General features: G+C 45.7%; 3 protein-coding genes across 4 annotated transcripts; 2 read left to right on the top strand and 1 right to left on the bottom strand.

Annotated features, from left to right (window-relative positions):
• The first annotated feature begins 5,478 nt into the window (after positions 1 to 5,478).
• LOC132257811 (protein Skeletor, isoforms B/C) lies at positions 5,479 to 10,517 on the top strand. The gene is made up of 6 exons (XM_059754849.1): positions 5,479 to 5,647; positions 8,288 to 8,849; positions 8,907 to 9,324; positions 9,383 to 9,518; positions 9,589 to 9,882; positions 9,936 to 10,517. Exons 1-6 carry the CDS (start codon positions 5,479 to 5,481, stop codon positions 10,490 to 10,492), a joined length of 2,136 nt encoding a protein of 711 aa, XP_059610832.1. The 3' UTR covers positions 10,493 to 10,517.
• A 51-nt stretch (positions 10,518 to 10,568) lies between these two features.
• LOC132258118 (protein fem-1 homolog C) lies at positions 10,569 to 15,733 on the bottom strand. Of its 2 annotated transcripts, XM_059755240.1 has the most exons (5): positions 15,289 to 15,733; positions 13,821 to 14,596; positions 12,390 to 12,821; positions 12,050 to 12,318; positions 10,569 to 11,441 (listed from the first exon to the last, which is right to left on the bottom strand). In XM_059755240.1, the coding sequence occupies exons 1-5, from the start codon at positions 15,414 to 15,416 to the stop codon at positions 11,091 to 11,093; spliced, it is 1,956 nt and encodes a 651-aa protein (XP_059611223.1). In that variant the 5' UTR covers positions 15,417 to 15,733; the 3' UTR covers positions 10,569 to 11,090. The 2 variants fall into 2 exon arrangements, with proteins under 2 accessions (XP_059611223.1, XP_059611222.1); XM_059755239.1 differs by lacking the exon at positions 15,289 to 15,733 and having other exon boundaries at positions 13,821 to 15,241.
• A 286-nt stretch (positions 15,734 to 16,019) lies between these two features.
• Positions 16,020 to 22,898, top strand: LOC132257810 (DNA polymerase zeta catalytic subunit). Its single transcript, XM_059754848.1, has 7 exons — positions 16,020 to 16,435; positions 16,852 to 17,636; positions 17,699 to 18,106; positions 18,177 to 19,741; positions 19,917 to 21,073; positions 21,288 to 22,641; positions 22,707 to 22,898. Exons 1-7 carry the CDS (start codon positions 16,020 to 16,022, stop codon positions 22,845 to 22,847), a joined length of 5,826 nt encoding a protein of 1,941 aa, XP_059610831.1. The 3' UTR covers positions 22,848 to 22,898.
• Positions 22,899 to 22,958: the final 60 nt, after the last annotated feature.

Raw genomic sequence — 22,958 nt, 5'->3', positions numbered from 1 at the left:
CCCCCCCCAACACACCAATGATTTCAGACCCAGGCAACAATGGGCAAATTGAGTTTTTCCCAGAGCAAAAAACACCATTCTCCACTCAATATGCTTTTCAATAATTTAATCATGTTTCAATGGACAGCCGAAAAGAGAAGAAAAAAAAGAGCCATCGCATAAAAAATCACACGACATCCAGAGAATAAATTGAAGGTGAGCATTTGAGACAGCAAACTCAGATACATATAGATTAAAAAAAAAATAATCGGAAGAGAGGAAAAAAAAGCACTTCCAACTTGTATGGAACGAAAGGCAAATGGTCCAATTACGTGTCTCTCTCTCTCACTCTGCTCACACTATATATTCATAGCCCACTGGCCCAGAGAGCAGCCCGAATTCTCCCCGAGAGATCATCTCACGGGCATTTTATGATAGCACTGGGAGAAAATGGGCTATTGAGGTTGATTTAGATACATTTTTATGTAAATCCCTCTAGAGAAAATCAATGAGCCATGGAGCTAATCCACATGGTGTGGTCTCTCCCGACTTCCTTGCATCACACACAGACTCACAATCCCAATACCCCTGATTGAGATTCCATCGATCCCAATTGCAATCAACTTTCTGTGCTTCATTTCACCACGGCGGCAAACTCACTTTTTCTCACACGCATCGCCCATCCATTAATCATCCCCCCATCAGAATCGATAGCGCTCCTCTCAGGCGCTCGGCTCTCTTTCTCACACCCTTCAGCACCACCAATGCACATTACATTCTCGGAAATGCAGACAAAAATCCATCTACCTGACGCTCCTTTTCCACCCTTTCCACCATCACACCATTAAGCTCTTCAGCCACACACACACAACTCCACTTTTTATAGACTCTCCCCTCGAGTGCAGCGCCCAAATAGAATGGGCAATGCGAATGAAGGGTGCATAGCATGAATAACGAGGGATCAGGTGATGAGAGAGTAAAGAAACATTGCCCTCTGGATGTGACACACACATTGCAACTTTACTTTCATAACATTTCAAATAAGCTGTCAAAAATACGAATTCGTAAAAAGGTGTTGCAACATTATGATTCATAACATTTACTAATGATGTGAAGACAAACAAAGCTGGAAAATTCACATGAAAACCAAAGAAATAGACAATAATGCTGATTTTGTGTAGATAAACACACATTTATTGGATTTTTCTGATCATTTGTGCACATTTAAATGCACCAGATTGAGGTTATTCTCAATTTCCAATTAAGAACATTTCCTAACTTCTACGCGGAGGAAAATGGCCAGAAATTGGGCGAAAGTTGGAATTTCTGCTCTAAAAACACCCTTAAAGAGGAAATCTCGTACTTTACGGCTGCTCAAAAGTAGCCACAATAAAATGACTTTCTGACAGCTGAAATTCTTATTAAATAAACTCTCAGCTTTGCATTGGAACGCCTTCTTGTTCGTATTCTATTCGTACTTTACATTAGCGTCGCCAGATGGCCGCCAATATAAGCTATAAAAACGTAAAGTTGCAACACCAAATTTGTAGCTTTTACGAACTAAAATACGACATCTGTAATGTTGCAACGACTCAACATGTCAGATGTTTATAATTCACGATCCCTGAGGTTTTCACCCCCTTTCTGGCCCTTAAGACGAACGATCACGTGAGTGTGTGTGTGTTTTTGTGTCTCCGTTGGATTTCCTGTGAGGAATCGCGCCGCTCAAACACGACTCCGAGACACCGGCAGTCCCATAACTTTTCCCTCTCTCTCTCTCTGCTTCCTCCTCCCCTTAGGCCACAGGCCGTAACATCGCGTCGGGGTGAGCCGGTAGTGTCTGAGGGGGTGACATGAGTTGCAATAAAAGTGGCACAGGATGTGAACATTCCTTCACATAAATATCCCTCGAATGCGCGCGGACAGGTGAAAGAGTCTCACAAATTGGAGTTCGCACACTGGCGGCCGTGCACAGAAGGACTTCATCAAGATAGTGGCGACTCTTGTTTGTTCCTCTAGCAGTTTGTGAAACAGTTCCGAGTCAGGAGATTTCACCCCGAAATTTCCCATAAATTCATTTTTTTTTTACCTGAATTTATACAACATCAGTTTTGTGTGTCGACGAACAGTTTACCATGTTTGGTAATTAATTTGAATGCAGAGATTTGTCTCTTAAAATTTTTTTTTCTCTCCACTGAGACATTTATGGCACCTGGCAAAGCAATTCCCAGAATTTATCTGCAATGTTTGAGCTCGTAAAGATTTAATTAACCGAAATTTTTATAAAATGCTTTTCGTCATATTTTTTTGTTTTTACTATTGTTGTGATTTCGTGCATTCGCCCTGTGCGAACAAAAGTGTCCAAATTCTGTCACATCGCGAGGATTTTAACATATCAAAATATATTTCACAAGAATCTTTTTTTTTGTCTACACACTCACACATAACAATAATGGCGGGAAAAAAAGATAAATAACCCAGAGTATAAGTGGAAAAAATGTGACGATTGTGGGAAAAATATTTCAAAACATCAACCACAGCGTGCACTTCCTATTTTAATTTAATCTCCTCCCCTCATTATCGTGAAATTATTCACCAGAATCAGCATATTTCCTCACTTCTTCGCGACCTGCACAGAAATACCGAGTGGGATTGAATGGTAATTCAATTCCTCGCAGTGTTTTTTTCGCCTCTCGATGCGAGAATTCCCACAGAAAAAGGCGTCTCCAAACTGTTTTTCCACCTTCATCGCACTGTCATTAGTGTGAATTTTTAATTAATTGTGTTTATTTTGGATGGATCGCTTTGTTACCAAAAATAACTCGCGGACTGAACACAATAAAATGAGCCAAATCACGAATTCCTGACATAAAAACTGGTTGTGTGCGCGCGCGATGCTCAGGGTGGGTATTTAAATTTGAACGCCGCTCTGTAACTGATTTGCTGTGGCGGTTTAAGTCACGTGATAGGATTGGGAGAGAGAGAGAGAGAAAAATCTTCCATCTTCTCAGTCACCGTGACTGTTATTCATCCTGCGTCTCTTAATTACACCAGTCAATATTTCCTCTCCCACTTTTCACTCAAGGCTGAATAAGAGGAGTGAATATTTACCACCAAAATACAGACTGTGTGTGACACACACGCGTGCGACTATGGTTCAGAGAGAAACAAGGTGAAGGAGGAAATTCCGAGTTTGTTTGTACATTTATTATAAAACAGAGAGAAGTGAGACGGGTTGACGGAAAATTTTTATAAAGCCCCACACACACACACCAGAAGCCATATCAAAAAGACCCGAAAGACACGGCACAAACCGTTGAATCACCAACACGTTTTTCTTCCCTCCTCACGCGGCGCACATCTCCCGATGAGATACAGAATCCAACAACCTCGAGCGCCATCTTAGACGGTAACCTCTATCACACACAGTATTGCTCCAGCGACAGACCCCAAAAAGATCTCCCATAAAACCCATGCATGCCGATCATCTTTCTCACCTCAATCACAAATCCGTATTTCTGAGTCTTTCTCTCTCTCTCTCTCTCTCTCTGGCATTTAATTACACCACCTGATTCACCTAATGAGACGGCAAACAAGAGAGACGAAAATATTCAGAAGCCCAAAGAATCATCTCTTCAAATGATCGCCGGTCCATGGAAGAGCATTTCAATGTAATTTCATCGTTCTCCAACCATATTTACCTAATTGGGAATTCAATCATCATTCGTGGCGAGTATTCAAATTCGCCGTTAGAAGACACAAACCGAAAATCGCGCATAAATTTCTGTACGCGCCGTTTTTTCTCCTTTTCTCTCACTCGAAAAAGAGTAGAAATTACAACAATTGGAATGATGATGGTGCTTTTTATGACACATTCATGGCAAGAATTATGTTTGTGCATCTCCGATTTTTCAGGAAATTAGTCTCGTGCCAAAAACACCATCAGACAATCATTTGGGCAAGCGCTGATGATCATCCGCGGTGCCGTTTTTTTTCTCGACTATAACGCTTCAGGGCTAGGGTTTCAAGGAAGACGCGCACACGAAAGGTCTGAAAGCGGAAATTTGGGGTGTTTTTTCGGAACAATCATCTAATCAAGGTAACAAGAACAGTTGAGAAAAGCGCCAAGAGTCCAGTTTCACACATCTTTTGATCCTCTATTCTTTCTTCTAAGTTTCTGCTTAAACTCTCAAAATATTGCATAGGAAATGAGCAAAAATAGACTGCATTTGATCATTTTCTCTTCCTCATTAGACCACTTATTGGATCAACTTAATCGCTCATGTTCCATCAGCCCAGAAGTTGCCCAAGAAGCTCCGACTTATTCAAATTGGTCATTCCAGAGCTAATTTCCCAGCAATCTTGATTGACCCCAAAGAAGGCTTCCTGGGAAAAAAGTCTGCGCGATCATATGGGAAGCACTTAGCTCAACTGACCGATAGCATCTGAATGCCATCCGTGTGGAGAGTTCAAGGGGTTTATGACTTTTGAGCTGTCTTTTTGTCAAAGATGTCCAATTTGCTGCTTCCTGTGTCAATCAAAGTCGCAAGAGAGTGACTCAGTTCCAGTGAACCTGCCTCGACGATCTGCACAAAACTTCAACATGGTTTTTGGAGGGTTTTTTGGGCTCAATCTCTCTTCTTCATGTTTCTCTCCCATCGCTCGAGAATGCCTCTGGTTTTTTTTTTCCTTCAAACGCTCTCCGGCGATGGCGCAAGGAGGGTTAAGAGATGCTGGGTCGTCTTGAGGCCCGCGCGATCTCCCAGAAGAATCATGAGAATGGAGAGGCAAAAGAGGACGGGAAAAAATGACGTGTGTGCGTGTCTGAGGGAGCAACAGAGAGTCCACACACAGTGTTGGAGTGAGACGGAGGAGCAAAAAGCCGATCCCAACAAACTGGCTGTGATTAAAGGCACACAAATATCGGGTTCTTCCACTCACCTGAACGAGGTGCGTTCTCTTTGTGACTCTCTCTCGTCGGACGTTGTGCGCCTCCTGAGGATGAGAGACCTTGAGAGGGAGAGAGAGAGAGAGAGAGGCAGTGTCCTGGAACTCCGTGCGCCGCAATAAATATATCTATTGGCTATTGTCCTCGACGCACACACGGATCGACACCTTCTCCTCACGGATCTCTGCACATGGCTTCGACAGTGCGTGCCACTCACATTCCCGGAATGTCCAGTTCACCAGCACTCACACCGGCGCATCCTCGCCTTCCCGGAAAAGCCACCACGACAATCCCTTGTGCTGTGTGCGCCCGAAACAGAGATTCACGCAATTCCGCCACTCGCGGAGATTCTCGGCAGCTGCCTGCGATGGAAACAGTCACACGTCATCTACGAGGCGCGCGCAATCCAACAGGTAGTTGATCTTCGCTCTCACTCGTAAAGTGCGCGCGCAACTATTTGCAAAATACCAAATCACTGCACATTCACTCCTCTGCAGAGAGTGTACACATCAAATTGCCCAGCACTCTCGCAATTATCCGGTCTTGGCGGGATGACTTGGGGCTGGAATTCCTGTTTTGTTGCTCTTTCTACCTGGACCGCCGCAACGCGTGCACAACCATCACTGTCCGAAGCAAGATCACAACTGGTTTGGCGTCGTCTTGCTCGCGAGAGAGCGTGTGGGGAAGTGAATGCGTCCGGAGTGGGGGAATGGTGGCACAGTGGGAAAATCACCTGAAATCACATCCAACTATCCACTCATTTCCCACTGCTTTCACACGATAAAATATCATCAAAATATTGACTGAAAATCCCACAATTTCCCACCATTTTCCCGGCAAACTTCCTCTGCTCTTCCAACGGCTTTTTCTCCGAAATCGCGAAGGGGAAATTGTGTTTCCGGTGTTCCGTACATGTGGCGCCACTGTCAATCCACACTTCACCATCATCAGCGCCACATGGTGAGAAAGCTTGAGCTTTGAATGCTGAGAATCGTTAGTGAAAGCTTTCGCTGTGGCCGCGAACGAGTTTGCAATTTTCCGCAATTATCGGCAGAAAGGCAATTCATCTCGCATTAGCATAATTGAAATTGTGCGTTGAGCAAGATGTGGCATTTGCCTATCGCCTGTGGCACTTTTCAGGTCACTTTTCCGTGTTCAACGGGGCTAAAATTCCATCAAAGTCTGGGAAGAAGAAATTGAGGTTCGTGATGGAACTTCCATTGATCTGCATATTGATGAATTGATCTAATATATTTCATGCTAATCGAGAACATCATTCAACTCAATGCAGATTCATGCAGAATTTTCAGTATTTTAACATGGTTTTTGAGACAAACTGTCGTTTTCTCGCCACAGCAAAAAAAAACCCGCCAAAAGCTGCAATAATTGCCCCAATTTAAGCCTTCACGGGTTCCTCTCTTTCCGATATATGGAAACGCTGTCAGCATGAATGAGCATAAGGCGAGACAATGTTGCTGCTGCCACGTCTAATTGTGTGGTTTTCTGCCTTAAATTCACGCGATTCAGTCGCGGACTCCCCTTCCAATGGCGCTCTTTCTCACGTCGCGAGACAAGGAAGACTAGCCGTGCTCTCTCGAGGCCTCCAACTTCATAATCCCGAAGACACACTCGACTCTTGTCTTCAACCTCACGTTTCAGTGGCTTGTCGAACTCTGGCGCAGTTTGAGAGACTTTTTCTCGGCAGCTCGCGGCAAATTCGGTTTCCCTGAGGATTTCCACGCACTTGTTCTTGGGCGTTCTTCTAGAGGTGATGAAGAAAATGCCTCAGTGAGGCGTGAAATGTGTGTCGTGTTGTGAATTACAAGTGAAAAAGAGGTTCTCATTGAGTTTGTGAGGAGGATTTTTCGGCCAGCGACAATGTCGAAAGTGCTGCAAATTGTCAATTGCTGTGCATTTCTTGTACTCCACCTGAGCAATTTCTATTCAGTCGGTACGTGGACATTTTCTCAGTCGCCTTGAATTTATCACAATGAAATTTTTACTTTCAATTCCGGTCCCGCATCGATCGCTTTTCGAGCACTGTTTCACCCTGGGCAGAAAGTCTCTTCTTGCGCAGATCTTTCTTAACATTGTTGATGGTTGGAAGACTGAAATTCAACCGTACTTTTCGTCCGACACTTTTTATTCTTTCTCCTTCCGCACAGCAAAAGAGACACAACAAAAGGTTAATGAAATTGAGAGGAAATTTTTTCTCAACAATTAACCCAGGCATTTATGGGAATTATAATTGTGCTGGGCAAATGGCAGCAGCAAAAGAGTCTCGCGAGAACGGGAAAAAGAGATTTCAATGCGCGCGCGCGCGCGCGGGAGAAGGAAATGCATAAAGTGCGCGGCGGTAATTTGGATCGTCGCGCGAAGGCGATGGAAAAATGTGTGAGATGATGGCAAAAAATAGAAAGTGGTTCTAATGTATTGTGCAAAATTTACGATGGGAACCGGTTTGCGCAATTTAATATTCATTAGTGCGCTAATACGATTGACAAGAGACCCCGAAAAATCTCCAACACAGAGGCGACAAACCCGCAATTTTTACCGTGTGCTCTTGAATTCTCCTCGCGATTTGCACTCTTGGCGCTTTTTGCTGCATTTATAAGTAGTAGAACATTCCTGATTTTCGCGAATAAATTACTTGGTTGTGGATGAGAGAATTGATAAGCTGGAACAAGATGAATTTCTTCTGTCTTTCTTCTATGGTTTTCTTCTTATGCGCGAATGATGGATGTTGAAGAGTTGTGAGAACTTTTAGCAATGATAAAACACACATGAAGAATGGTGTCAAATGAGAATTATCAATGGGAAAATCATGGAAAAATTTCTTTTCATATATAAACACACTATTAATTTGAAATTTGTGAATGAAAACACACAACAATTTAGAGAGATATTTAACATCATTCGCATGCTCGCGTCGGTGTAATTAATTCAAGAAACCAAAGGTCAAGATCCAATCTCTTATTTCCCAGCCAAGGGGAAAATACTACGGTTAAATCATGTACACCACTTCCTGTTGCTTTCTTATAGAGAATTTATGCAGAATTTCCATACAAAAATAAAAAAAAAATGTGCAGAAAATGTCTTTTTTGACTCTTAGATTAATTCTCAATTTATCCCGAAATTTTTAAGAGAGTTTTCTTAAGAGAAAGAATATTTACTATGAAATTCCTTTGAATTCCTATAAATTCCACGGGATTCCTGTGAGGTATTCTTTTAAATCCCAGGGAATCCCAATAAATCCCAAGGAATCCTAATGAATCTCAAGGAATCTCAATAGATCTAAAAGAATCTTAATATATTCCAAGGAATCTCAACGTCCTTGATGTTTTTTTTCTCTGCTCCCAGAATGCGCAGACGAGGAGAAGTATCAGGGAAAGTTCATAGGGAAGATCAATTCCTACCATCATCAGACATCCGGAGACGTTTACGCGGTGGACGAAAATACTTTCCTGCTGTCGAGCTTCAACTATGACGGAAATGGCGCCGACACGTTCTTCTGGAGCGGCGCCTCAAACAGGCCCGGACCGCAAGGCTTCATCGTTCCGGACGAATTTGGCAAGACGAACATCCTCGAGAGATACTTCAACAAGGACTTCACGCTCAAGCTGCCGGACAACAAGAAGATAACGGAGGTCAAGTGGCTGGCGATCTACGATCTCAACAGTCAGAATGACTTCGGCGATGTGTACATTCCGGAGGATTTCGAGCCACCGGCGCCACAGAAGGGCGGCAGTTTCTCGAAAGGATCTCACGGAGTGCGCAGTGAGAGCATTGAGATTCTGGACTCCAAAACCATCAGGATTCCTGAGTTCAGTTACGCCGGAGGTGGCAAGAGGACACACTTCTTTGCCGGCGTTGGACCTGCGCCGTCCAGCAAGGGCAACAAGATTCCCGATGAGCTGGGATAGTAAGGATCATCAAACCCAGAAGCTTCATGACTTACTCATGTTGTTCTCTTCCTCAGCTTGGATCCCATTCGGATGTACGACAAGGAAACCATCACTTTGGAGCTTCCTGGTGACATGAGCATCTTCAACATCGACTGGATTAGTGTTTATGATCTGGAGACTAATGAGAATTTCGGATCAATCCTCATTCCGGATGATTTGAATGTCCCGCCATCGCTCATTAGGATTCACAAGCATCCTGCAGCCTTGCCGAATTGCCGACAACTCCACAAGGATCTGAGAGTGTCTTGGGAAGTGTTCGGACCACAAATAACCCTAGAATTAGCAGGTCAAGTGCTTCCCGATGAGTACATGTCCTTCGGCTTGTCAGGATCCGAGGAGAGGAGTCAAATGCTGGGAGCCGATGTCGTTGTGGCATACATCGATGGATACAGAGGATACGCAACGGATTACAACATCACATCGCTCGCTCCTGTGAGTCTGCCTAGATTTGAGAAAAGTCAGGAATATGAAATTCTTGATCCATTTTCAGTGCGTTCAAGTTCTCGGGCAGAACAAGGGCGTCTGCAGAGATGACGTTGTTGGAGGCTTGGACAGTTTTCAGCTGCACACTTTCACTCGCGAGGACGGAATCAATACGATAACCTTCCGGAGAACCCTGATTTCATGTAGGTTCTAAGGAGTTTGATTTACTTCTTGAGTTGTGCAAGGATAAAAAGGCTCTTAATCATCTTCCAGCTGATCCTGGTGATAAGGAATTCCTTCTGGACAAGCCAATGTATGTCGTTTGGGCGATGGGCTTATTGGATTCCAACAAGGAACCTGCTTTCCACGATATCTATCCTCGAGAGGATGTGATTATACACTTCAATTCCACTGATCCGGTCAATGATTGCTTCAGCTTCTCACGCAGTGAACTTTCGCAGCCCAAAGATCCTTGGGAGAAGACTCAGATCTTCGACAGGAGCATCAGATCGTTCACTTTCGTCCTGGGACCAGCAGGAGGCAAGAGAGGCTATCAAGGAATCACTGGTGAGTCGCACTTTTCTCCTAGAAGGCATCAATTTACTCCTTTTGTCTTTCAGGACACGTTTCCAATGGTCTTGCTTGGTACATTAATGGTGTCATGATTCCGGAATTGTGGCTCCGGCGAGGTTTGACTTACGCTTTCCGCGTTCATGGTGGAAACAATCCTCACTCGCCGGAATACTATCATCCACTGGTGATCACGGATGAGCCGAAAGGCGGCTACGATCGCCTGACGGACGCCAAGCAGTCGGAAATCAGGGTCTTGGCGGGCGTGGAATTCACGCGCCGCGGTCGTCCGAAGCCCACGGCCGCCGGTCCGCTGTGCATAGGACGCCATCAGGAGCACCAGGATCGGCGCTTGGACGACAACTTCCCCACATTCAAGAAGTTCAATCGAACACTCCACTACACTTGCGAGCCCGGCGATCCGGCCATCCTCGAGATCACGCCCAACACCTCCTGGCCAGACGTTGTGTACTACAACAGCTTCACGCACGCCAACATGGGCTGGAAGATCCACATTGTGGACAGCTTCACCACAAATGTCGGCTGCATGCAACGCCTGGAGATTGTCCTGTTTATCCTGGCACTGATTGTGTCCCTGCGGAACTGAAAGTGCGCTCCACGCGGTGTGCGGATTGTGATCTCGACTCCATTTTATCCTTAACAAACAATTTCATGATAAAAGATTTCCATTTAGCACAATTATTGTATTTTGCATCCTTCAGATAAATGAAGTCTATTAATTATAATATAATTAGATGTGTTTTTTCTTTTTCTTCCAATACTACTTAAGAATACAGATTACTTCAGTTAAGCAAGTATATTTTGTTTAGAATCCCTACGAGACCTTGTTTGTTTTACACTTGTGCTCCTCAAACGGAAGTCACAGAGCTACGTTATTTGTAATAATATAATATATAATATTTACAATTAACAAACAATAAACATCTCTTTTTTTTCTTTAATAATTCAATAACGTGTGTCTAAATATTTTTTTACTAAGGCGCCTTTAAAAAGATGCGCAATCGGCGGACATCGACTTCTTCAAGCGCGCGACCCTTCTTGAAAATTGTCACTATTATCATTATTATTATTTATAGATTGAGAAGAGAGAGATTATAATTTCACTGAGGTGATTGTTATTTTGAATCCTACTTAACAATTACTCCTGCAATTTTTTTTCTTTAATCATCTCCTTAAGCTTCATCTTAAGCTTCATGCTGCCTCACAAACATCTCTAATGTCTTGGGAATTTGATTCCTGTACGGAATCCGATACTTGGTTATAACGGTGGAAGCTAGACATTTAAGTGAAATATAGTTTATAAGGAATATCTCATTGCCCTGATTGCTCGAGATCATGTTAATTGGGCGATCGTCCGCCTTGTTCGGCTGATCTAGATGCGCCCCATTCTCGAGCAGCGTGTGCACCAGGCGACCATTGAAGTTGTAGGGCATCGAGGCGATGTGCAGTGGCGTCGACTTGGACTCATTCCTCACATTCACATCCGCCCCGCACGCCAGCAGCAGCTCTACCACTTCTAAGCTCGGGAAGATCACCTGAAAGTGATCCACAATCACCACAAATGCAAAGTCATCATCATCATTCGACAAAACCCATGAAATCAATCACAGGTTCAAGATCAATTACACGCGCAATCTTCGCGCGCGCACACTTTGGCAACTGATCAAATTTGCAATTAACAATCGCGCCTCTATCGCTCCTCCCCAACACTCGGATCTGATCTGATCTATGTCAGAGATGGTACAGATAAATCAAATTGTATTACAAGATTGCGCCTTGACGTCACACACTCTGTGGCATTCACTTATGCATTCAGATCAATAGGCTGAGTGATTGATCGTGATCTTTGCAAGTGTTTCACTAGATCAAAAACACTTGTGCAGATTCGTGCCAAAAAATAAATTACACACAAACCCATAAATAATATCAGGAATATTCTAGGGCAAAATTCTGAGTCAAACTATTTGTGTGTGACGTTGAAACATGTTTTCCGACTGTTTTTCGTACTGTTTAGTCAGTTCAGTGTGATCAAATTGGTCAAAGAACCAGCAGAAAAACAGAAAACTTTCAGAAAGCTCCAATTTCTTAATCAATTGTGATCAATATTTGAGTTTCATTGGCAAAATCCGATCACAAAACTCACCGTCAGATTATTGTCATCGGAAAAGTATCCACTCTTGATGACATTCAAGCGCGACACGGACAAATGGAGAAGAGTATCATTGGTGCAGGCGCTCCTGATATTACTCCTGACTAGTTCTGTCACCGCCACGCGCACCATTTGCTTCTCAACCTCCGTCTTGGCCGTGGTCACCAAGAGATAGATCAAGTGCGTGATACACTTCAGCATCCTGTCGAAGTTCTCCTGTTGTTTCCTGTGCACTGGTCTTATGGTCAAATACTGGCGAGATTCTGCAAAGAGAAAAGCAAGAGATTAATTGAGAAATGAAGGCAATCTTCGCACAAGGAAGCATCTCACTCACCATTGATGTTCTTCGTGAGGAGTTTAAAGACACTGTAGACGTCTTGGAAGCGCGGGATGTCCTGATCAACAATCTCATTAGGCATCATATGAATGTACTTGTCGAGGAGGTCCAGCATCAGTTTCACAATCGCCTGCGCCGTGATGCAAGTCTCTGAATGGAGAATTGAGTGCTTCTCAACTCTCACCTCAAGAGCCAAACACCAGAGATCAATGCAACGCTGAAACTGCAGGGAATCCGCATACGAGGCACCGCGGAACATTAGACGGAATAGTGTGTCCTTGTGATGGATTCCCAACACTCTTTCGCATATCAACAGACTCTGAATCCTCATGCTGTCCACATCGGCCGCAATATTGTCCAATTCTGTAATTGTGGAAAACTCCACAGCATTGCCGAAGGCCTCACGAGGCGGTGGTACAGGTTTCTTCTCTGCAATGAGACAATCATCAATTTGCGACTGTTAAATTGCACGAGTGTTGATGACACAATTCAAGCAAACTTCCGTGACATCTTATCATTTGACACGGTTTTTATTTCGCCTCGAAAACGAAAACACAGAGAATTTTTTTTTCCCCTCGCTCACATCTTATCGCATAAATTTCACGAGATAACACCGTGGCAATGCTTTTTAATCGTCGTATACTTTCTTGCCGCCGCTTCTCACATGTTTACTCTTTTGAATATAAACCCAGCGAGAGAAGAAAAAAAATTGCCACGATTTCAAGGTACAATAAAAAGAAAAAAAACACACGTGAAAATTATAGCCTGATAAAAACCAGAGTCAGTGAAAATATTATTGTCAAAATAAAATCATCCAAATATTGATGCTTTTCTCCACTTTTTCCACCGTTAAACACTAATAAGATTATGTGAATTACCCAACAATTTCTCCCCCATTAATCTTCTCACATTCTCTCTCTCTCTCTCTGCACAATAATAATAATAGAATTGAGGAGAAGAAACATCATTCATCTTCCAAGAATTTCTGCAAACTCACAAGAGAATTTTTCCCAAGAAGTAAAGTTTTCCTTGGCAAAACAACATTCTGTGAATAAAAGTTATTCTACAAGATGTTTGGGATTTCTGGGAAAAATCCGAGAAGTGTAATTCAACACAGCAATCAATTTACACATGATAAGAGATTAGAAGTGAAATTTGTTGATTTATCAAAGCAAAATAAATTAAAGTCCAAATTATATTTTCATTTGGACTTTCAATCTAATGAATCTAATGCAATTTAAGTGAAAATGATTTGCAATTCCCCCAAACCTGCAGATTATTTCGTCTAGATTGCAAGAACAAGCTGTGATTTTGCGAAATCCCTGTTCAAATAGTGTTTATCATCCCGGAAAACTCTCTAGAATTCTCGACAAACAGAAGTTTCACAATGTATCAACTTGCATTCTCAATGAGACCAGAGGAACTCACCAATGTAGACAGACTCCCGCTGCCTGATGTGGTGGGCTAGCCTCCAGTGCAGGATCGTGATGCGCGTCTCATTCTGCTCATCGAGAAAGGTGGACCCGATGAGCTCGTGCGCCTCCGCCAGGCGACTCACGCTGTAGCTGATGCGATTCTTGAGGTACTCGAAGATCTGGTGGGCCCCCTTGAGGCACGCCAGCTGCAGACTGTCGTCGCCATAGCGGCTCTTCGCGAACGGATCCGCGCCGTGCTCCAGCAGCAGCTTCGTGGTCTCCAGCCGGTGCTCCTGGATGGCATAGTGCAGCGCCGTCTTGTCCTGGATGTCGCGCGCATTCACGTCCGCCCCCTTGCTGATCAGGTACATGCACAGCGCCACAGACTGCACGGAGTTGATCAGACACGTGCCGCCGTTGTAGTTCCCCTTCGTGATGTCGGCGCCGTGCTCCACCAGGTACTGCACGATCTCCACGTGCGTCATGTAGCAGGCGCTGCGCACGGGCGTGGATCCCGTGTCGGACAGCGCATTGATGTTCGCCCCATAGCGGATCAGCAGCTTCACCACGCCAATGTTGCCCGACACGGAGGCGCACCACAGCGGCGTCACGCAGTGCACCGCCCTGTCCTCCGGCACCTCGTACAGACCACGCTGCTCGATGTCCGCGTCACACTCCGTGATCAGCAGCTCCGCCACGCGAACATTGCCGTGCTTGCACGCCAGAAACAGCGGCGAGCAGCCGTCGCGGGTCTGCTTCACGATCTCCCGGCGCTCCTCATGGCGCAAACTGCAAAAAGGAGAGACACACACACAGGCTTTCACTTTCAACCGTCTCCGGAACAGAGCTGCGAGGCGCGTAGTTGCGATGGCGAGAAAGCGTGAAATAGCGGTAAATGGGACGTAACGGTGTGAAAGAATCGATAAGGAGTTCGCCGCGCTATTGTTGCTGCACACAGAGTTCATTCATTCGACAATAAAGTATTTATATCACGTCAGTGAAGTGAAGAGATGCTAATTTTAGCAAAGAACTTTCAATGAACATTTGCGGAACGTTTCTTATGTAGATTTTCTGGCCTACAAATCCTTCAATATACTTGGCATTCACAAGACAGTGATCTCAAAACTTCCTTCCACACAAACACATGCTGTTTTGCCTGTTTTTCTATTGATAAACTCCTCATATTGATTATTACTTTTGCTGTAACTCTGCGAAACACTGCAAGTTGTGAGAATCAAGTGCAGAGGCGCTAATGTGCAGGTTCTTAACCTTGACATTTTCCCCTTTTTTCCCAATCAAACACCAATTTTAGACGACCTTGATTCAATTCAATCAAATTCCTCATCTGGACAAATCCCAGCCGCAACTCTGGTGGGGCTCAGCAGGCGCGAGGGCGCTTTTTGCCGCCGAGGCAAGAGGGGGGCCGCAAAAAACACGGTGAATGAGTGTATTTTTAGTAAGCGCCAGCGGAGAAATTCTACCTTCTAATGCGATCTCTCAGCGCACTCGGATTGTTCTCGCCGTGCACGGCCTTGCACTCCTCGAACAGGATGTTGATCACGCACTCCAGATATCGCTGTTGCGTGGTCAGGGAGCTGAACTTTGACATTGGGGCGCTTTTCCACTCACACACACACTTTTCCTGCCTCCACACAGCAAATCCACCTCACTGTCGCACTTTCACGCACGCCTGTCGTCACTTCATGGCACATGCACGTCCGTGGGTCCTCGCACGAGTGAAGTGTGCTGTCTCTGGTGGAATTTTGGGAAGTTTTCTGCTGGATATTCAAGGATTTTCACGCACAGAGAAAATGTTGGACTCGCACTGACAGAAAACTCTCTCGCGAAAGAGAGGGGAAATTTCGACGAGAGTGTGCGATGGACGAGCAGCGCTCCCTGCGACTGGCGCCAGAAATTGTGTGCTGGAGAAATTCTCACAATTTCACAGAAAATCACCGCAATTTCATGCAATTTTCACAGGACAATATATAAACAGGAAATATATCGTGTGTTCAGTATTTTTGTCAGAGAATCAGATGGTTTTCCTACATAATATACGGCGTCACGTGTATAATATTACCACTCTCGTTCGACCAGTTGATGACAGTGTGACGTCTGCGCCAGAAAAAATGTCAGCTCGGAGAAATTTGAGGAGTTTTTGCCAAATATCGCGAAATTGTGTGCGCTGCAGTGCATAAAGTGCCTTGAGAGGATGCCAGAGACCACGGATGTGGTGACTTCCGTGCGAATAGTGTCGGTGGATTACTACTTGACGCCTCCAGTGCCCAAACTCGATGTTACGTATTCTGAGTTCCGCGGCGCCACCGTGAAGCGGGTGAGTTTCTCTTCCTGGCCAGTCCCTTGGCCACCAGTGACTCATACGTCTGTCGTCCAGGTGCCCACCGTGCGCATCTTCGGCTCCACGGCGGATGGCGAGAAAGTGTGCGCTCACGTGCACGGAGTCTTCCCGTATCTCTACATTCCGATGGACGAGACAACTCGAGAGTCAGATGCTGCCCAGTTCGCCTACCAGATCACGCACTCGCTGGACAAGGCGCTGAGCGTGACCCAGGGCAGAGTCTCCAGCACTGCCCAGCATGTCTTCAAGGCAGTGCCGGTGCGAGGAAAGTAAGTCCGTCGCCACAGAGTTAATGTGTCTCAGCGAAGATTCGTGATTGTCAATATTTGAGCAGGGCATGGAGCATATGCTGCAAGGTCGCAGTCTGATGGAATTTATTTTGGCGGGAGATTTAGATAAACGCGGATTTTTGCTACAGAGAATCTCAAATGATGAGAAGATCATGTGTATTGAATGCCCAATCAATATCTTTATCTATTGACTGAACAGCTTTGATATCATATTGATGTGCTAACAAATCTTCACTGCAATTTCAATTGAGTCGCTTTATTTATGCTAAATCTCATGCCAAAATTATCGCAATAAATCTATTTTTACCTGAACACAGTGTAATTTGGGATTCCCAACTAAACATGACAATTTCATGCTTCACATATTCATATGTTCTTCTCAATTTATTGCACAGGCCTTTCTACGGTTATCACGCAAAGGATCATCTGTTCCTCAAGGTGTACTTCTACAATCCGACAATGGTGAAGAGGGCGGCCAATCTCCTCCAGAATGGCGCCATTTGTGGGCGCGTCTTCCAGGCTCACGAATCGCACGTGCCTTACATTCTGCAATTCTTCATCGACTACAATCTCTACGGCATGAGTTTCTTGCATGTTAACAGTGACACAGTTCGGTACAGAGATGAGGAAGACGCGGGAGTGCCGCGGATGGCGACGACGCGCGTGGAAATGGATCTGCAGGCCAGTGAGATTCTCAACAGGACGCGCTTGAGGGTGTCTGGATCGGAGCATCAAAATCCAGGCATTGCAGCCATTTGGGAAGATGAATTGCGCCGCAGGAAGTCAATGAGTGAGGAGGATTTGCCGCCGATTGAGGTGCCGGAGTCACAAGAGAGACCCTTTGCCAGTGTCACAGAGACGGACAGGCGGTTTAGGGAGATTCTCAGGAGGAAATTGATGCGAGAAGATGCAGATGGGAGTGTTTTGGACACGGGAAACTCAGTACAAAGTGGGAGGAAATTCGATTTGTCAATTCTCCTCAACAATTCAGTTTATCCGGCGAGTTGTCCGAAGGATATGAGACTGCCAGAAGCGTCAATGGTTCCTGATCATGTTTCTGGGCGTGAAAGTACTTTCTCACCGATAAAGGAGAGTGAGAAGAGCTTTCTGGAATCCTCCCTGGTGGACGAAAGTGTAGTTTTAAGTCTGGAAAGGCGATCACAAAGTCGAGATGAGACGTGTAAGTTTTGTAGATTCTGCGCTTGTTTGCCAATTCTGATTGTCTGTGTGTTTTCTTCACAGTGGACGAGGAGGATCTCAAGTTGCTGGCCATAATGGAGCAACTGGAAGAGGGTGATGATCGAGAGATTGATCTCGACAGCACTCTGGCACCACTTAGTCAATCAAGTCAAAGATCAATGAGTGTGCAGCTGATTAAGCTGACGCAGAGTCAGGAGAAATGTGATCGTGTGGAGAATCTCGACGATCTGGCGGATGAATTTGATGAGGATCTGTTGAATGTGTTCAATGAGACGATGGATGGTGTTATTCCACAATTGGATGGTGAGCATGAGATGCAAAAGCAGAGTCCAACGAGATTGCTGAAGAAGAGACGAAGCAGTTTTACCAAGGAGAGTTCACGGAAGAGCACAAGATCACCGAGAAAAAATATCTACAGTCCATTGAATATCATTATAACATCACCATCGAGTGAGTTTTTGATTCTTTAGTGTCTCTATCTAGATGATCTTCTAAATGTGTTCCTTTTTCGCCGCTTTAGGTGCATCGAAAAGGAAGCGATCGAGTGATTCTGTGACTCCTGTGAAGTTCAAGAGCATACTCAAGACGCCTTCGTCCAGCGCAGGTCCGCCAAATGGTCATGCCAGTGATCCGCCGAAGAAGAAGCTCAAATTCAATAATATTGTGATTGTTAATGGATGTTTAAGGCAATCACTGGATGTCACACCAAAGCGATCGCACAAGGATCTCGATGTGAAGAGAGCTCTAAATGAACGATTAGAGTTCTCACCGCCCAAAAACTATGCCAATCTGATGGAGAAGCATGGAATTAAGGATTGTTCGGTGCTTCTCACGCGAGTGGACATCTCAGATGTTGTGGATTCGAGTGAGAAGAAGCCTGAAATGGAGTCTTCGACGGTTAAATCGGATCTCACGGATGAGTTTAAGGATATTATCAATAAGTCACCAGTTGTGTCTGTGGAGAGACTCGCCATGGGAGACATTTCGAAGCTGTCCAATGGCGAGGAGGAGGAGGAGGAGGAAGAGGAGGTGAAGGAGAAGAGCTGTGAGAAGAAGCGATCGTCCAATGACAAGGCTCACATGTACGATGTTGAGCACAATTTCTTCCCCATCGCCGGACCGTCGAATGTGAATTACTACAGAGCGAGTGATATTCCGACTGAGTATTATGGCGGTGTGATTGATGGTCAGGAGATGGAGGATGACGATGGCATGACGAGTTTCTACGATTTGACAATGTGTGTGGATTCGACGGATGATGAGTTGAGCGCCTTTGCGAGGGAGCAGGAAGCCATTCTCACGGATGTCATGGCGTCGGAATCTGTGGATGAGACGGCGGATAATGTTGTGGTGAAGATCTATCCAATGCCATCGCCACCACATCCGGACACAGTGCGAGAGACGATGCATGAATACGGAATTGAGGAGTTCAGCTATCCGCAGCCCTTCTTCAGTGATCCTGTGGATCAGAGTGGACGCAGAGAAGTGGGTCAGATGGTGTTGCAGGTGAAGGGAAATACACTCAGCATTTGTGAGGAGTTCATCAGTTGTCTGGAGGATTTGGAGGGATTGTCGAAGTGGCGACAGAAGAAGTTCCAAACGGAAATGGGAGAGTTTGTCGATGACAGAGAGAAGGTGAACATCAGGGAGTTCATGGCGACGGAGAAGGAGGAGACAATTGAGCCTCAGGATGCGCCGCCAAGTGTCTCCGAGGCGCGCACGTGGCTGCGTGTGAGGGAGAAAGTGTCCGGGAGGATCACGATGGAGTCTGTGGATGTGGACAGTCCGGTGAAGGTGAAGCGGGAGAAGCAGAAGATGATTGGGGACATTGAGGAGTGCAATGGCAAGGCTCGGTGCTCTCTAAGCTTCCAGAGTGATCCCTTTGGTGGGCAGGAGTCGCAGGTGATTGAGGCCTCTCCATCGTCCCTGGATGTGCTGATGAAGACTGATGAGAAATCTTCCCTGAAGCAGCGATTGTCGTATGCAAATCGACGACAGACGCGAAGTTGTCGACTGAAAGCGAGACTGAGGAATGGACATCGAGTGTCGTGTGACTCGACAAACTCCAGCATCTCTGACAAACTGGTAAAGAAATCTCGGAGATGTCTTAGAAATAACAATGTGAAGAGACGAACGCTGTGACGTGCGCACGCAGAGTGTCACGTGTGTTGTTTCTCAAGACTCAAATCTTCATTTTACTCCACAGTTAAGTCTGGCGGAATGAAGTAATTATAATAAATGAAATTATTGTGTTTTATAGATTAGTGAATTAATGGAGAGGAAATCCTACCTAAAGACCCTGAATTTGTCCAGTGACTCGCCGGATCACGATGTGAGTTCCATCGATGGCACATTTGGGTTCAAGCAGGATGTGGGCAATATGAGGAGCGCCAAGGCGTGCGTTGAGTACAACTTCCTCACCGTCTTCTCGCTGGAATGCCACGTGCTGACGCGCGGCGATCTCTGTCCGAATCCAGACTTTGACGGCATCGTGGCGATCTTCTATGCCGTGCAGAACAACGTGCCGGCGGACGACAGACGCCCGAGTCACGTGAGTGGTGTGATTATTGATGATATGTTCAGCAAGGATGTGGGTCTGCGACACTCTGGCGTGGAGATTAATGCCATTCACGCGGAGGATGAGAAGCAAGTGCTGGAGAAGCTCATTGAGCTGATCAAGTTCTGGGATCCGGACATTTTCCTCGGCTATGAGATTGAGATGCACTCGTGGGGATACATAATAGAGCGAGGATTCGTCCTGGGATTGAACATGCCGAATGCCTTGTCGAGACTGAGAGTGAATGCTGAGGAAGTGAGGAGAACGGATGAAGAGAAGGACGATGGCGTGGAATATGAGTCAGAGTTGAAGATTCCAGGCAGAATTATCCTCGATGTGTGGCGTTTGCTGCGTGAGGAGATCGCTCTGATGTCCTACAGCTTCGAGAGCATAGCCTATCACATTCTCCATCGACGCTATCCGAAGCGATCCTATCGAGATCTCACGAAGCTGTGGAACAGCTCAAGAACTCGATGGATTGTGCTGCAGTACTTTCTCTTGAGGGCACGCGGAACTCTTGAAATCCTGGATCAACTCGATCTGCTGGGACGCACCAGTGAGATGGCCAAACTCTTTGGCATTCAGTTCTTCGAGGTTCTCTCGCGAGGATCACAATTCCGCGTGGAGAGCATGATGCTGAGGATGGCGAAGCCGAGGAACTTCATCTCTGTGTCGCCGAGCATTCAGCAGAGGGCTCACATGAGGGCGCCTGAGTACTTGCCACTCATCCTGGAGCCCGAATCGCGCCTCTATGTGGATCCTGTGATTGTGCTGGACTTTCAGAGTCTCTATCCCAGCATGATGATGGGATACAACTACTGCTTCTCAACGTGTCTGGGAAGAGTTGAGCATCTTGGAGAGTGAGTGAACATATCTTTTATCAGTGTCATCCTCATCAATCGCTAGAATTCTGGTCTTTATCATGTTTTCACACAGTGTGAAATTCATATTCATTTAGCCTAAATTTGACTGAAAATCAGTGGGATTTTCACAGTTAAATCACATCAACTTCCATTCCACTTTCTTTCTGAAGATTCTTTCGCTCGAATTTGCTTCTCTTTGACCCCATTTCAGGTCAGATCCCTTTGAATTTGGTGCCAATCAGCTTAAAATCACGCCTGAACAGGTGAAGAAGTTCCTGCAGCGTGACTTGATCACGATCTCTCCCTGTGGCGTGGTGTTCGTGAAGTCTCAAGTGCGCGAAGGCGTTCTGCCGCGCATGCTGAAGGAGATCCTGGACACGCGCTTTATGGTGAAGAAGGCAATGAAGATCCACTCAGCGCCGAGTCTTCAGCGGATTCTGCACTCGCGTCAGCTGGGATTGAAGCTGATGGCGAACGTCACTTATGGCTACACGGCGGCGAACTTCAGCGGCAGGATGCCGTGCGTAGAAGTCGGCGACAGCGTGGTGAGCAAAGGAAGAGAGACACTCCAAAGAGCCATTGCGCTGGTGGAGGCGAATGAGAAGTGGCGCGTGCGAGTGGTTTACGGCGACACAGACTCCCTATTCGTCCTGGTGCCGGGAAGATCGCGCGAAGAGGCTTTCAGGATTGGCAATGAGATAGTCGACGCGGTGACGCAGGACAATCCGAAGCCCGTGAAGTTGAAGCTGGAGAAAGTCTATCAGCCGTGCATCTTGCAGACGAAGAAGCGCTATGTGGGATACATGTACGAGAGTCCTGGACAGAAGGAGCCTGTGTACGAGGCGAAGGGCATTGAGACTGTCCGACGCGATGGTTGTCCGATTGTGGCGAAGATGCTGGAGAAGTGTCTGAAGATTCTCTTCGAGACGCGCGATGTGAGCATAATTAAGCGATACACTTTGCGACAATTCACAAAGATCCTGAGCGGGAAGGGAAATGTGCAGGAGTTGGTGTTTGCAAAGGAGTTCAGAGGTGTGAATGGATACAAGGCGGGCGCTTGTGTGCCGGCGCTGGAATTGACAAGAAAGTGGAAGCAAAGTGATCCGCGAATGGAGCCGAGAAAAGGCGAAAGAGTTCCTTATGTGATTGTCAATGGACCGCCAGGATTGCCGTTGATTAAGCTGGTCCGGAGTCCGAAGGATCTGCTGATGGATGAGGGACTCAAGATAAATGCCTTCTATTACATTCAGAAAGTCATAATTCCACCACTCAATCGATGTCTTCTCCTTATCGGAGTTGATGTCAATGATTGGTTCACAAATATGCCCAGAACGGCTGCATTTCTGCCCACAATTGTGTCAGAATCGAGAACATCGGCAATTGGTGAGGCGAAGAAGAGCACAATTTCGCAGTACTTTGCTACAAGGAGTTGCGCCGCAGGATGTGGGAATCAGACAAGTGATGGAATATGCGTAAACTGTGTCAGAATTCATCCTCAAAAGACACTCCTGACCATTTACAATAGGATTTCCACGCTCGAGAGGAAGTATTGTGGTGTCATGAAGGTGAGTTGGATTTATTGGATTTATTCAAGTCAGATGGAGAATAATTTTCTTACATTTTCTTTCAGATTTGCCAAATGTGCTGTGGAAATGATCGGGAGACTGATTGCTCATCCCTGGATTGTCCTGTTCTCTTTGTTCGCACTCAGGCATGGCGCGAAAGGAAGCATGTGGATTTCGCGATGCGGGCACTCGATAATCGCATGTAGAATGGTGAATTTTGTATTGAAAAATTAAAGAAAAAACTGTGATTCAGTGAATTACTCTGTAAATTGTTCTCAACCGCCAAATTTGAATTTCCAGTTTCCACAGGATTTGCA

Source organism: Phlebotomus argentipes, unplaced genomic scaffold (assembly GCF_947086385.1).
Source record: "Phlebotomus argentipes unplaced genomic scaffold, Phlebotomus argentipes genome assembly scaffold_4, whole genome shotgun sequence".
Lineage (NCBI taxonomy): Eukaryota > Metazoa > Arthropoda > Insecta > Diptera > Psychodidae > Phlebotomus > Phlebotomus argentipes.
The sequence above is the reverse complement of the archived record's forward strand: the minus strand, read 5'-3'. Positions and strand labels throughout refer to the sequence as shown.